This window comes from Lactuca saligna, chromosome 3 (genome assembly GCF_052625555.1).
Source record: "Lactuca saligna cultivar CGN05327 chromosome 3, ASM5262555v1, whole genome shotgun sequence".
NCBI classification, from domain to species: Eukaryota; Viridiplantae; Streptophyta; class Magnoliopsida; order Asterales; family Asteraceae; genus Lactuca; species Lactuca saligna.
In genome coordinates this window covers 66544409-66559119 of record NC_136419.1, presented here as the reverse complement: position 1 = coordinate 66559119, position 14711 = coordinate 66544409, and the positions used below count along the sequence as shown (strand labels likewise).

Sequence of the window (14711 nt, the reverse complement as noted above, 5' to 3'; positions counted from 1 at the left end):
ATGCTCCATGGATTATCTAGTTGGGTCAAAACCCATATGATGCTCCATGGATGCTCCATGGTGTATTTGAACCCATGGATCCAAGGAAATGGAAAGTCATGACAATTAGGGTTTGCCCTAATTGTAACACTATATAAAGATATTATTCTTGACAAAATCGGCACTAGAGATAGCAAGAAAGGGCTAGCCGATTTCATGAAGTGTAGAATTCTCTCTAAGTTATTCCAAGTGCTTATGGTGTTGTGTGAACCATTTGAGGTGACACACTTAGGGCACTAGGCACTCAAGCTTCATGAAGACAAGCACTAACAAAAGGTATGTATTCTATCTTGTTATATCCATTGTTTTGTATGCTAGATTAGGATAATACCTTGGATGTTCATATTTGCATGTATAATAGAGAAAACATAGATCCAAGGTATTTAGGGTTGCATGTACACTTAGGAGTGTTAGAATGCTCATAACCCAACATATGATACATTGGATTTTTTTATGGTTTGATTTGGATGAAAATATGTTTTAAGAAATGAAAATTTGTTTTGAAAATTCATGTTGTTACAAGTTGGTATCAGAGCCTTGGTTTGAGAGATTCGGGTGCACCTTCGGGCGTAACTGAACTCAAACCAAGGATTTGAGAAAAAATTTCCAATAATAATAATAAAAAATCATAAAATTTTATAAGAGGTTTTGAGATAACCAAAGAAGGAGTAGTGTGTACGGTCAGCCAGCGCCCAAACGGTAAAATCTCCCAAAATATCCTTACAATATGTGTTATGAGATATGCTATGATATGTTATGCATGCTAGAGTAGACTAGGTATGCATATTAGGACTAGAGCGGCCTGATTTGTGATGCCTTAGTCTAGGGGAATCCTACTGTTATGAGATGCCTTGAGAGCGAGTGGGTAGCCAATGCATAGCAAGAATAGAGTACTCGCATTCAGGGGTCCAAGGAGGAGGACTTGGGGTGAATGATGATGTGGTATAATAAGTAGTATAGGGCCCGTACTACTGAAGACATCGGATCAGTGGGCAACCCAAGTAAGAATCCTTTGGGTATCGGAGGCCGAGTAGGGTTGCGTTATCGAGTGCGAGTATGCTCGATCGAGTCTCTGAAATTTTATGTTGTATTTCAGAGGCATTATGGTTGGGACACGCCACAGACCTAGGGTGAGCGGTGTGAGTGAAGAGGAGCTTCGTCAGATGATCCACGATGAGGTGGCTGCGACAATCAGGGCCGAGATTCTGGAGATGTTTGGGTCTATCAAGACCACACTGTTGGAGACTTTTGATGAGCGGTACACCGCGGTGACTGAGGCTGCAGCCGTTGCAGCTACAACAGTTGTGGTTATTGCCAAACCTCAGGGAGGTGACTCGTTTTTGTTCCGGGAGTTCAACAACACGAAGCCACCCGAGTTTGATGGGATGCAGGATCCGATCGCTGCGATGAAATGGATTGCTGACATTGAGGGATGCTTCTATACATGTTCATGTCCAGAGCATTGGAGGGTACGGTTCGCTTTGAACCAGCTCCGCCTGGGAGCGAAGGATTGGTGGAAGTTCGTGATAGCGAACTTCACTTTTGCAAAGATTTCAGTAGTGACCTGGGAGAGGTTCACCACCATGTTCAGAGACGAGTATGTTCCCCCGGTGGAGAGGGAACGGCTTGTCACACCCCCAAACCAAGGATGGCGGAAACGTCCGGGGGTGGAGGACTTCATGTATAGTATCATAACCACAATTTCAATAGTAATTTAAGCAACACAACCAACATATATATAATTGAAAAAGTTACATCACTTGTATGGATTACATGTTTCAAAATCAATTACAATATGTTGACAAAATATGAAAAGTTTGACGCCTTAACGTCCCATCCTCAAAAGCACTTGATAATCTGATTAGTGTTTTCCTGAGAATACAAGTTGTTTGAAAAAGTGTCAACACAAAGGTTGGTGAGTTCATAAGCTTTTATTAATAAACTTAGTAGAAGTTTTTCACATGTAAATGTCGCGTTTGTTTCAGAAAAATCCGATATTTTTCCTTTAAATCCGAAAAAAATGTAACCTTATAACCCAAGACCAAAATGTATGAGAAATCATCCTTACTTAGTGGAAATGTCGTGAGTTTGAAATGATATGGAAAGCAAATTTTTAAATCAACCTAAAACCTACTTCGGTTTTAAGAAATCCCGTAAACTTTATGAATTGTTATCTCCCTATGTGAGTCGCTATAATCGTACTGTGACTATGTGAACCTGCCACAACGTTTCTCAGGCGTCGCAAATATGAAATGACATTTGTCACCCGTAGACCTGCAGGTCCCACTGTAGCTAGCAGCAAGGTGTGGGGTGTCAAACCCAATATAGATCTATATACAAGTATCACGTTCTCCCTCAAGGAGATTCTGATTATAACTACCAGGAATTATATCCCGCACTCAGACGTACGGGGAGAGATAGAGTCTCACAATATAGGTTAACAAGTTTACGTGAAATGTGTGTGGATATAAATCTTTCTTGTATGAATGTACCCTTTTTGTACGAGTGTGTTGAGTGATGTATCATAAACTATACCTATTATAGTTTATCTAAAATGTATATAATATGTATGAATTCTTTTTATGGAAATGTATTAGTGTTGTGAATTTATCCAACTATACTTTTTATAGTTACATAATACGTGTTCTAAATGAATGAATAATATTTAATATGAATAACTTAGTTTCAGTTCACAATGATAAACTAACAAGGAAACACATTCAAATATTAGAACTTATGATTATACACTTTGCTCAACATATTACAAAGTGTTATGATATTTACATGCTGTTGGCTAACTTTAGCAATTCTGCCCAGTTTTGTAAAAATCATAGAAAAATCATACGAAGTCGAAAACTAGATCCATAAATTCTGAGAGTTCACAAAATGTGTCTAGTTTACTCATAATTTTTATCACGATTTTTAATGACCTCCAACTTGAGTGAATAAGTCCAAAATCACAGACTGGTCCGGATTGTTGTTTGAAATGATAGGCAGTTTTGTAAAAATCACCATAAATTGTAGAAAAATCGTATGGAGATGTGCAAGTAGCCATTTTAAAGCTAAGAACTTGAACTAATTGCACCTTGTACAGTTTTGAAAACAAAAATGTTTAAGATATCCAAAACAGTCCGTGAATGGAGTTGAACTTTTCCGATGAAGGCTGTTAGAGAAATTTAGTTATGTTCTTAGTGTTTTAACTTGTATTCCCCCCCTTAAAACTTGAGAAAACATGAAAATGTAGGGGTATGAACTCACCTTAAGTGATTTCAGTAGGTAAGTGTTGAAGAAGAGAAGTGTTCAACCCAAGAACACTTGAAGAATCACTTGAAGATTCGAAGCTCTAACGCTAATATGATGGAGTTTGTGTAAAATATTCATGATTTGAGTAGAATGAAGTGAAATAATCATAAGGAGGATGAATTATACTTACTAAGAGTGGAAGAACACGTGAAGATCAGCCTTGAATCTCGAGTTTGGAGTGGGAAAAGTTTGAGAGAAAAGTGGTGTTTGATACTTAGTGAAATGAGGGCAATTGAGAGAAATGAGGAGAGAGGATGTTTGTTCCAGCTCTAAAAACGTGGGAATGAGGGTAAATTGAGTGTGAGGGACATTGATGTGACCTAGGTAAGGTGGGGAGGTATGGCTGGTCATAGAGTGGGTGTGGGGTGGTTGCTTGTGACTTTGGATAAGGCAAAGTCAACACTCCACCTTTAATAATTCACCTATTTGATTTTTATTGTTTAAATAATGATTTTCATCAAAATATGTTCAAATTATGAATATTTAGGGTTTATTATGTTAAAATATAATTTCTGGAGAAAATCCCGCTTTAAAATCACGAAAAACGGGCTTAAAATGTTAAAAATATCAAAAATGGGCTAAAAGTGACAAATATGCGAAATCTGGCCGAGGCTCGGCCTTCTTATGCTGAACCGAGAGAGAGGGAGGCAGCAACCGAGAGACGAAGAAGAGAAAAGGGAAGGAACCGAGAGAGGGAGGAGAGAACAGATGGCGCGAAGAGACAGAGCGAGAAGCGAGAGAAGGCGGGGGTTCAGTTCGGGAATAAGAGGCGAGAACGTGCGAACCGAACGGACTGTAGTGAACAGTAGTGAACAGTACCTTCGGTTCGCTTAGTGAACAGTAGTTTCGGTTCGGTTCCTCTTGAGCAGGGTTCGGTTTCGGTTAGTGGTGAACAGTACCTTCGGTCGGGTGAACAGTACCTTCGGTTCGGGTGAACAGTACCTTCGGTTCCTCCTTTTCTTGGGTTCGGTTCCTCCTGGCTCGGGTTCGGTCCTCTCAATTTCGGTCGGGTGAACAGTACCTTCGGTTCCTAAGGACCTTCGCCTCTCATAAGAGGGTTTTGGTTCCTAAGGTCCATTTTTCTCGTTTTTATCCCGTTTTAAGCCGTTTTTGACCCGGTTAAGGGTCGGAATGACCCGAATGATTCTAAAAAGTTACGGGAAGCTTTTGAGAGAGATTTGGGAGAGATTTCACATTCTTGGAGAGATTTCTAATACAAAGAGATATTTGCGAGAGTTTTCACATACTTAGAGGGATTTGGGAGAGATTTGACATAGAGAGAGATAGTGTGGAAACGATTGAGAGAGGTTTCATGTGGGATAGTTGTGAGTATCCGGTATCGAAATGTATGGTTCGTGAACCCTGTTAAGCCTTGTTTAAGGATCTTACACACTCCCGATGAGCATGCAACATTGTTTTATCGTTCTAGTTCACTGATTAGAACTAGGGTTTAGGAAATTTTTAACACAAGACTTTTCTCAAGTGATGTTTTCCCATTAATATAGCAAGTTACACTGTATGAACATAGCACAAACCCTAATACACAAGGTTTAATAGAGTTGACCGGCTTGACTTGATGACTTGGCTTGACTCAAGATTGACGATTGTCACACGGCTGATTCAGGAGTTCTTGACCCTCAAGCAGGGTAATGATTCAGTTACTGTGGTCACTCGAAAGTTTCATGAGAGGGCGATGTTCTGCCCTGAGCAGGTGTCTACTAAGTAGGCACGGATGAGCCGATATTTGGGTATTCTGAGGAGGGACATTCGGAAGTTCGTATTGAACTCGACGTACCGGACATTTACTGAGCTCCAGGCAAATTCCCGGAAGAGGGAGATTGAGTTGGAGACTCAGGCCAGGGAGGAGGCCGAGTCTCAGAGGATGGATCGGCGGCGGCTCAGTATTAAACACACACACACACATATATATATATATATATACACACACACACACTAGGTGTGAAACCCATGTATTACATGGGTTTAACTAAAAAAATATGAAATTTTAATAATTTGAAAAGTTTGAATTTATAAGAAAAATGAAAAAAAATTGAATTATTAAAATTATTGAAACTTTAATGAATTGAATACATTACATATATAAACTCTTTCTAATAAATACTTTACATATATATTACATTACACATTAAATGTGGAATTTTAATTTAATAAAATGAAAAATACAATTAAATGACAAGTGGAAAATAGAAAATTTAAAATTTTAGAAAATGCAAGGGTCCAAATGAAGGCGAAGAGGACATGTGGCATATATATAGTAGGTGTGAAACCCGTATATTATACGAGTTGATTTAAGAAATGATTAAACTTAAAGTACTAAAATGAAATATTTTTAAATGTACAACTTTAAAATAAAAAAGAAAGAAACGTATATATTACAATTTAATATCATATATATGATATTTAATACTTTACATACATAAGTATATGACTTTAATTAAAAATTAAAACAAAAAAAAAATTGACAAGTGGATAATATTTATTTCAAAATTACCACAAAATGATAAGTGTCAAAACTCATGAGAGATTGACAAATAACAATAAAACCTTCATTTATTAAGGTGGATATATATATATATATATATATATATATATATATATATATATATATATATATATATATATATATATAGGTTCAGGTTAATTTGAGACTATTCTAATTTTGTGAGACCGTGAAATCAAATCTAAAAATAATTTTAAAATGCAAAATAAATGGAAAAATCCAAAAATTCTTTTTTTAAATATTATTTTCGGAACTTGACTTAACTAAAATATATATATATATATATATATATATTTTAAATAAAAAAATAATAAAAAAAAATAATGTTTTTTTTTTGAAAAATACATGAAATATTCTAAATAGAATATTACACTGATATATTCTAAAAAATAATTTTAAAATGCAAAATAAATGGAAAAATCTAAATATTCTTTCTTTAAATATTATTTTCGGAACTTGAATTAACTAAAAAAAAAAAAAATACTTTTTTTTTTTGAAAAATACGATGAAATATTCTAAATAGAATATTACACTGTGTATTCTAAAAATAATTTTAAAATGCAAAATAAATGGAAAAATTAAAAAATTGTTTTTCCAAATATTATTTTCGGAACTTGAATTAACTAAAAAAAATTAAAAAAAATTTAAAAAAAATAAAAAATATGTCTCACGGTCTCACAAAATTAAGCCGTATCACATGAACCTAACCATATATATATATATATATATATATATATATATATATATATATATATATATATATATATATATATATATATATATATATATATCAAATCTAAATTAACTAATTAATCCTAATTACCCATGTTTGAGTAATTAACCGATGAAAACATTAAATACAGGTTTGTTAAGCATGACGATCAATATGTTGCGAGTTTTTTTTCAAGGCACGAGATCTTTTGTTTTTTATTTTTATGACCAGATTTAAAATAATTGAGTTTTTGTTAACTTTTTTATATTAAATGATAATATAATACTTCTAAAAGCTTAATATATTTGATATAATTGTATAATTATATGATTTATCCTTTTTAATGTATATAAAATTATCACGTTTTAAAAAACGACATGACTTGCTATGTTTGATTTTGCCATCAAACCATGCCTCTGGCCATTTAAAAACTTGATTTATAGACAATTGAATTTCCCTTTTTTCTTAATAATAAGACCCTAACAATTTTTTCCTCTCTAATATTTTTGTTAGTTTACATTCATGCATAAGTATCTTTGCCAACTAAATATGCCTTTACGCACCATAACGTACGGCCTAACTAACGCACATACAATCACCACTCTTTACAAATAAATATGTGATGACCGATGCCAAGAACAAAATGAAACTTGAAAGCCACTACGATCTCCATTGTCATCTTGTAGGTGTCATTGTCAATGAACTGCCTATAAAATGACAACAATTCGATGTTTATCTACTTGATATGTTTATGTGCAGAAAGACTATTTTCTCCTCGCCCGACACTTGTCTTTTATCCACTTCCTTAATCCTTAAGATGCCCTCCTAGTATGTCATATTTATGTTGAAATATAGTTGAGAAAGAAGTAAGTTTTTTTCTAATTTGCCCCTTTAAGCAATTAATATTACATACATGTCCCTCGAGACTTGTGTTTAAATAGTATAGGTAGCTTTAGGGGTGGACCATACCTACATTGCCGCCATCAAATTTTGAGTTGGATGTTATTTATAGATATATAAATAAATATACTACCTTTTTAATTTATTTTTTCATAAAAATATATTTGGCTTAGTTATCATTTACTTCAATTTAAAGTTGGTGCAAAAAAAGTTAAAATTCAAAGCAAGGTTTGCAAAATCAAAACTCTACGTAAAATCGTTTTCGGGTTTGCAAAACCGTGATTGTCGTAAAATCGAATCGGAGTCGTAAGATTCTACAAAAAACAATGTAATTTCAAGTTTAAAACATGCAAAATATATCTTCATCCATAAAAAACAATCATATGTACTCATAAAAGACTGATTAGATTTTAAAAGGCTAATACAAATTCTAGAACATGATAAACATTATGATACAAATACAATTCGGTTCCAAAGGATCCTCGTTGATTGATTTACAATCACATCAATAAAAAACATGTTTTAAGGCTTAAGCCCTAAATATGTTTCAGCTTTTAGGCCCAAAAACAACTAAATTGATATGCATATATGAAATCTGAATATAAATTTTCTTGCTTTCCAATTTTCCATCATCTTCATTCTCCATAATAATATATTCAGTCCAAAACACTAAAACATTGGAGTAATTTCCTTTTTGAAGTTGTAAACAAAGTAGAATATAAACTAGAGAGTAGAGATCAGAATTGAAGTTTACAGCCTTACACTTCGTCGAGTTTGATGAAGGCTTCAAGGCTTCAAGGCAATGTTCATGAGTATAGAGTTCAGAGGAGGAGAGGAAAAATAGGGTAGGGTTCGCTTCGCCATCACGAAAACCAAAAGGAGTTGTGTTTTTTTTCATCAAATGATATTAGTCTTTTAATTTAGGGTCAAGTAGTCAAATAAAATCAAACAAATGGTTAACTCTAATAGAATCGAATTGTTTACGATTTTACGACTTTATGATCCGATTCTACAATTCCACTCCGATTCTTCCTAAAAACAAGTTTACTAAGATCAGAATCGAAATACATATATATAATCGTAGAATTGTACGATTGTACGATTGTTGCTCGTTTACCCGCTACGTCTATGTAAATATTTATTGGCTGAAATTATAATGATAATTTAGAAAAAAAAATTATGTTTTTAATAACCTTGATTCAAAGTAGATAATTTTTTTTTTGATTTTAATAAAATGATTATCGAAATATCAGATTTAATGTTGCAAAAATCACTATTTAAACATTAATTTAACAATCAACACCTTTTGCAAAACTACATAGAAGTTTTCTTAAAGATACACGCCAAAAGTAAACATACTATAAACTATAGGGACTATAAATGTAACTTTTGATTCCAACATCAACCTCCACTTCTCGCCAAATAATTCCACGAAGATTCTTTCTCCGCCTGTAATTTTCAAAAGCCCCATCATTCACTTTCTCTCTCCATCGCTGGCATAATTTCTTAGGGTTCTACAAGGGTTTCTCTCTAAATTCTTCATCAATTCAATCACTATGTGAATTGAAATTATCTTCTGATTCCGAGTATATAGATACCATTTGTATATCTACACGATTGTAATTATATGGCTACTTATCAGCCGATTAGAGGAAGCGGATCAAGTTTACAGTTCTTGAATCATCCGTTTGGGGACACCACTTATACAAAGGTGTTCGTTGGAGGGCTTGCATGGGAGACACAGAGCGAGACGCTACATCGTTATTTTGAACAATTTGGGGAAATTTTGGAGGCTGTTGTTATAACCGATAAGCATAGCGGAAGATCAAAAGGCTATGGATTTGTGAGTATTTATATGTATTCTATTTGAGTTTTTCACCCTGGTATCCAATAACGATGATTTTAGATGCCCGTTTCTTTGTTTACTGCATTTCACCTTTATGTTCACTGCAATATTAAGCATAAATTCAGAAATTAAAGATACCTTGAAACTTTTATCACTGAAAAAGACATGTTCAGGATCCAAAATTGACTTAGAGTTAACCATAATTCTCAGAAAGAGATGGTAACATGTTGAATTTTACTCAAACTACTATAATAACCTCATAAATCTCAAGAATACACGAAAAATCACGCTAATTTTAGCTTACAGAATCCCGATTCGTCCAGAAAAGTCATAATTCATCTCTAATTGGGGCAAAAAGGTTGAATCATATTTGTATCTTTTTCTTTTAGGTATTCAAAATCATCACAACTTCTATTTCACTTTTAATATCACCTAAAGCACAATCTTATCACATCCCCAAATTCAACATTTCTCCTCTTCTCATTAAACTCAGGTAACATTTCGTGACGCTGAAGCTGCAACTAGGGCTTGTATCGATCCCAGTCCAATCATCGATGGTAGAAGGGCAAACTGTAATTTAGCATCACTTGGTCGCCCTCAACCACCTTTACCTTTTGGTAAATCTTTTCAACCTTTTTTTATCCAATTCATTTTAACTTTCACATACACATATTGAAGCTGTTTTTCACTTGTAGGGCGTATGAGACCAATAACACCCTTCTTTAACAGTCTCCAAGGAGGCCCATTTATCGGAGCCCCAAATTATCGCCAACCTGTTCCTTACAGTTATCAACAGTTCCCATATTCCTTATACGGGTTAGTTACTATTCATTCTTTATTCTTCAAATCAAATTCATTATTTATTGGAAATTGGAAAATTTGTTTTTGTTAGGTATCCTCCATCACCTTTTGGTCCTGAATACCTCTTCCATCAGGTGAATTAACTCAAGTTTTAAATCTTTACAAGTCATGTGTAATATGTTTATATATATATATATATATATTTATATATATTTTCAGGTTCAGTATAATCCTTACACAGGCCAAATGCAGCCTAATCCTCAAATGTTTGGACCAAGCCCAAGCCCAAGCCCAAGCCCAGTTTTTCCATTTGGTCAAATGGGCCCACTGCCACCTGGAAGCCCAGGGATTATGACACCTGGCACACATGTTGTATCATATTCTAGACCAAGTGTCAGTGGAACAACCACAGAAACTGTTCCGATGTCTCCAGCACCTTATGTTACAGGTATTTTTTATTTTTTTTAGCTAGCTAATTAATGTAAATTAGTTTGATAGATTTTGATAATATATTTTTTTTAAAAACTTTTTGTTGTCAGGTATTGGGCCACCATTTTTGGGACAGATGAGGAGTGCACAAGCCCATCCTTCTCAGTTCACTCAGAAGTAAAAATTGGTTTAAAACTGGAGAACAGAGGATCAGTTTCTGAGGTGCATATATCTTATCATGTGCCATCGTTCTCCATCCTCTACTCTACTCACTAACTGCTGGATGACGTCACTTGCTACTTGAGTGATGTCACCGGTTGTTTCTGTCAAAAGGTAATAAATACTTTTTATATTTTTATAATTAGTAATATTTAATATGAAAACTGTGTAAATACTAACCAACTGTGTATACCTGTGTTTGATGGTGTTTTCAGGTCATCAGAAGTCATGGACATGAAGAGTAAAAATGGGGTTGACTTTGAAAAAGTCAATCTCTGATTCCAGACAATCGGAAAAACAAACAAACCATGGTCTGTATAAATGGTAATAGCCGGGATTGTTGGAATACGGGATTCCAGCAGTCTTGATGCATGAGGGAATCAAAGTATGATTTTCCTTGATGGTATATATATATATATATATATATATATATATATATATATATATATATATATATATATATATATATATATAATGCTCAACAACTAAAAAGTAAAAAAACATGGTGGATTTTTACTTTTAACGTCCCATGAATTATGGGAAAGCTTACCTGTGGATATTATGTTTTATGGCTTTCTGGAAATTATGCTCCAGAATGCACTTTCGATTTTATTAGCAAACTTGTTCCGAGGGCGTCGTGGATAAAGGGTAAATGACGATTTTGCCCTTGATGGCATCCGAAGGGATGAGTTTGGTAATCTTGGAAATGGATATAATTAAAGACTATTTAAAAGTCAACGTGTCGGGATCGTATGATGGTTTAATTTATTATTAAATGAACTTGGAAATTAATTTTTGTTAACGTAAAAAGGTTTTGGTAATTGATTGAAGTTAAGTTTTGATTGGATAAAAAAACTAGTTGTGAGACAGGTCTACTATATGAGTTTATTGAAAAAAGTAAAAATAAATGTGAATGTCTAAACATTTTGAATTTATAAGAAAAATGATAAAATATTAAATTGTTGAAATTGAAGTGCTTATTTCTTTTTTAGACTTGGACAGGTAAGTTAAATAAATAAACAAAAGAAATAATTGGACTTCAATTTAGGAATTTTGTAGGTTGTATTAATAAAATTGATATTAATCTATTATTATGTCTATTACCATTGTTATATTTAAATACTAGGTGTGAGGTTTATGTATTATATGAGTTTATTCTAAAAAAAAATTAAATATGGAATTTTAAACATTTGAAAAGTTTGGATTTTCTCATTAAAAAAAATTAAATATGGAATTCTAAACATTTGAAAAGTTTGGATTTATAAAAAAATAAGAAAAATATTGAATTAATAAAGTTAAAGTATTTTTTCTCTTTTAAATTTAAATAAATAATTTATATAAGCAGAGGAAACTAATAAGGTTTTAATTTAGTAATTTTGAAATTAAAAATAAAACTTTTTTAATGAAAATGATATGTATTTATTATTATATTTAAATATTTATGTAAAATTAGAAATAAAACTTTTTTAATAAAATGGAAAAACAATAAAATGATACGTGAAATAAAAATTAATTTAAAATAACTATAAAATTATATGTGAAAAAATGAATAAGAATATGATGTGACAAAAAAGATATTTATTTATTAAAATAGACCATATAAAATTTAACAAAATGAATAAAAAACATAAAATATCACATGAAAATATTTAATTTAAAATAATCATAAAATGATATGTAACAAAATGAAGAAGAAAATAATACGTAACAAATTATTTATCTATTTATTTATGTATCGAATCAAAAACATAGATTCATTGTATATATATTATTAATGAGCTGATAACTAACGTTCATTCGTTGTTTCTTAATAATGAAAAACATTCGATGTATAAACAAAATATAAAATCTTTTGAGACCACATCTTACAATGACTCGTTATCTAAATGATATCATGAAATCAAGTCAATGACGGATCGGAAGTTAGAGATGAGAATTATTATCCAAGAATAAAATTATGTTTCATTATATTGTTTTCGTTATGTTTATGTAAATTTATATAATTATTATTTATGATAGTAATGAGATCCTATATACATATAGTTATCGCCTTAAAAATGTATTAATTTAAAGAGGTTCATATGTATTTTGAACATGTTGATCTAGAAAGTTAGCTTTTAAATTCGTATGGGTACTAAAGAACTGTTACCAATTCGGAAGAAAAGCGACAAAAGGAAATGAATAGAAACGAAAGCAAGATTGAGGTAAACAGAATGTGATCAAATGCAAAATTTAGTTGTTTGTTTGTTTTTTTTTTTGGAAGTTGAAACCTAATAAGTTGGACAATCCTAGGAAACAACTTTAAAGTACGCGTAGGAGCTAACATGACATGCCAACCTATGCGTGAATACCGTCCTAAATACGCATAGATGGCTTGTAGCGTAGTCCCATCCACAGACGAAGACAACGAATCACGCGAGGAGAGAGAAAACACGGTCGTTTATTCAACTGCTTAAACTATTTTTAAATTTTTTTTATTAAACTTTTAAATTTAAATAACAATCTTACAACTTACATCTTTTACCTATATATACTACACATTTTACCTTCATTTTACACTTCTAAAACAAAAATTTTATTCTACTTTCTTTATCTTTTCTTCAAAAATGGATCTAAATCAAAATACTCTAAATGATTATCAACTATACGTATAATTGTTGAACTCTCCAATCCAACAACAACCTTTATTCACTAACATTCCATACAACCCACAATTCTTCCAACAACAATGACCACAACAACAATTCTTTCAACCCTAATTCTAAAGTTTTCAACAACAACATTCTCAACAATTTCAACCACAACAATTCCAAACATAGTTATCTCAAGTCCCATTATTTCAATCCCAAACTATAAACCTCGACAACGACGACGAACGGGTCCAAGAAACACCACAACCATCTCGGAGAAGGCAACCAAAAACAAAAGAAAAAAACAATGGCTAGGAACGAAGAAGATGAGGAGACTTTAGCGAAAGCTTGGATTTTCATATTGTGCGATTCGAGAAGAGGCAACGCATAATCTGGGGAAAGTTATTGGAATCGTCTATTGGATCACTTTCACATGCTACTAGGAAGGTAAATGGATCGGTCGTACGACGTGGTCAACTGAAAATGATGTGATCTACGAGCGGCTTGCACAAAGTTTAATGACATATTTGAAAATCTAAAAAATATGCAGAAAAGTGGTTGCAACAACTTCAACATTTTATCAACCTCGTGCTACTAATTCATAGTTACTAAGAATGGTAAACCATTCGGTCACCAAAAAGCGTGGGAAGTTTGCCGTAACGATCCAAAATGGGTCCTTAATTCGGAGACATCACATTCGGACTCGACCATCGGCTCCAACAAAAAACCAAGAACTTCCGATTCGGACGCGGGTTTTGAGCTAGACCTCAATGATGACTTCAATGTTGTCAATGCAGAGGGTCAACTGGAAGTCCAACTTCGTCAACCACCGGGAAGGGACAAAGCAAAACGGGCGGCATCTTTAAGTGGAAAAGCAACCGCAACTAGCGACGACGGGCTTGTGGAGTACATAGATAAAACTCTAAGTTTTCCAGAAAAAAATACAATTGAACGGAGGAAGCTCGTCGCCAAAAAATCGCTCTTACCAATCTTCAAATCATAAACACAAAACCCATACCAGATCTCGACCCGGAAAATCTCACGATATTTCTAAAAATCCAACAACAAGCCCGTGATAGATATGGAAAGTATGTTCTAATATTTATGTTTTAGTTGATATGTTTTATGTTTTTTTAGGTAATTTAGGATAAATAAGTAATTTAGGATTTTTTTAATGTTTTTAAAAGTATTTTAGAATTTAAACGTGTGTGTTTTAAAATTAATGTACTGTGTGTTTTTATTTGAATTATTTTTTAAATTTAATCTAATAATGTAAAAAAAATGTGGAATGATAATTATTTCCAAGGGATA

The 14711-nt window shown here is 32.9% G+C and overlaps 1 protein-coding gene across 2 annotated transcripts; it reads left to right on the top strand.

The window, feature by feature from the left end:
- Positions 1-8897: 8897 nt before the first annotated feature.
- On the top strand, positions 8898-11508 carry LOC145036754 (putative RNA-binding protein ARP1). 2 transcript variants are annotated; one of them, XM_078985229.1, is made up of 7 exons: positions 8898-9318; positions 9815-9938; positions 10017-10137; positions 10214-10256; positions 10375-10570; positions 10662-10884; positions 10986-11508. In XM_078985229.1, exons 1-6 carry the CDS (start codon positions 9103-9105, stop codon positions 10730-10732), a joined length of 771 nt encoding a protein of 256 aa, XP_078841355.1. In that variant the 5' UTR covers positions 8898-9102; the 3' UTR covers positions 10733-10884; positions 10986-11508. The 2 variants fall into 2 exon arrangements, with proteins under 2 accessions (XP_078841355.1, XP_078841354.1); XM_078985228.1 differs by having other exon boundaries at positions 8900-9318; positions 10342-10570.
- The last annotated feature ends 3203 nt before the right edge of the window (positions 11509-14711 follow it).

Excerpts from the sequence above, each read along its gene's own strand:
- LOC145036754 (XM_078985228.1), top strand. The coding sequence starts at position 9,103 with ATGGCTACTTATCAGCCGATTAGAGGAAGCGGATCAAGTTTACAGTTC. Across the intron at positions 9,939-10,016 it reads TCAACCACCTTTACCTTTTG|GGCGTATGAGACCAATAACA; the intron begins GTAAATCTTTTC and ends TTTCACTTGTAG. Across the intron at positions 10,571-10,661 it reads TCCAGCACCTTATGTTACAG|GTATTGGGCCACCATTTTTG; the intron begins GTATTTTTTATT and ends TTTTGTTGTCAG.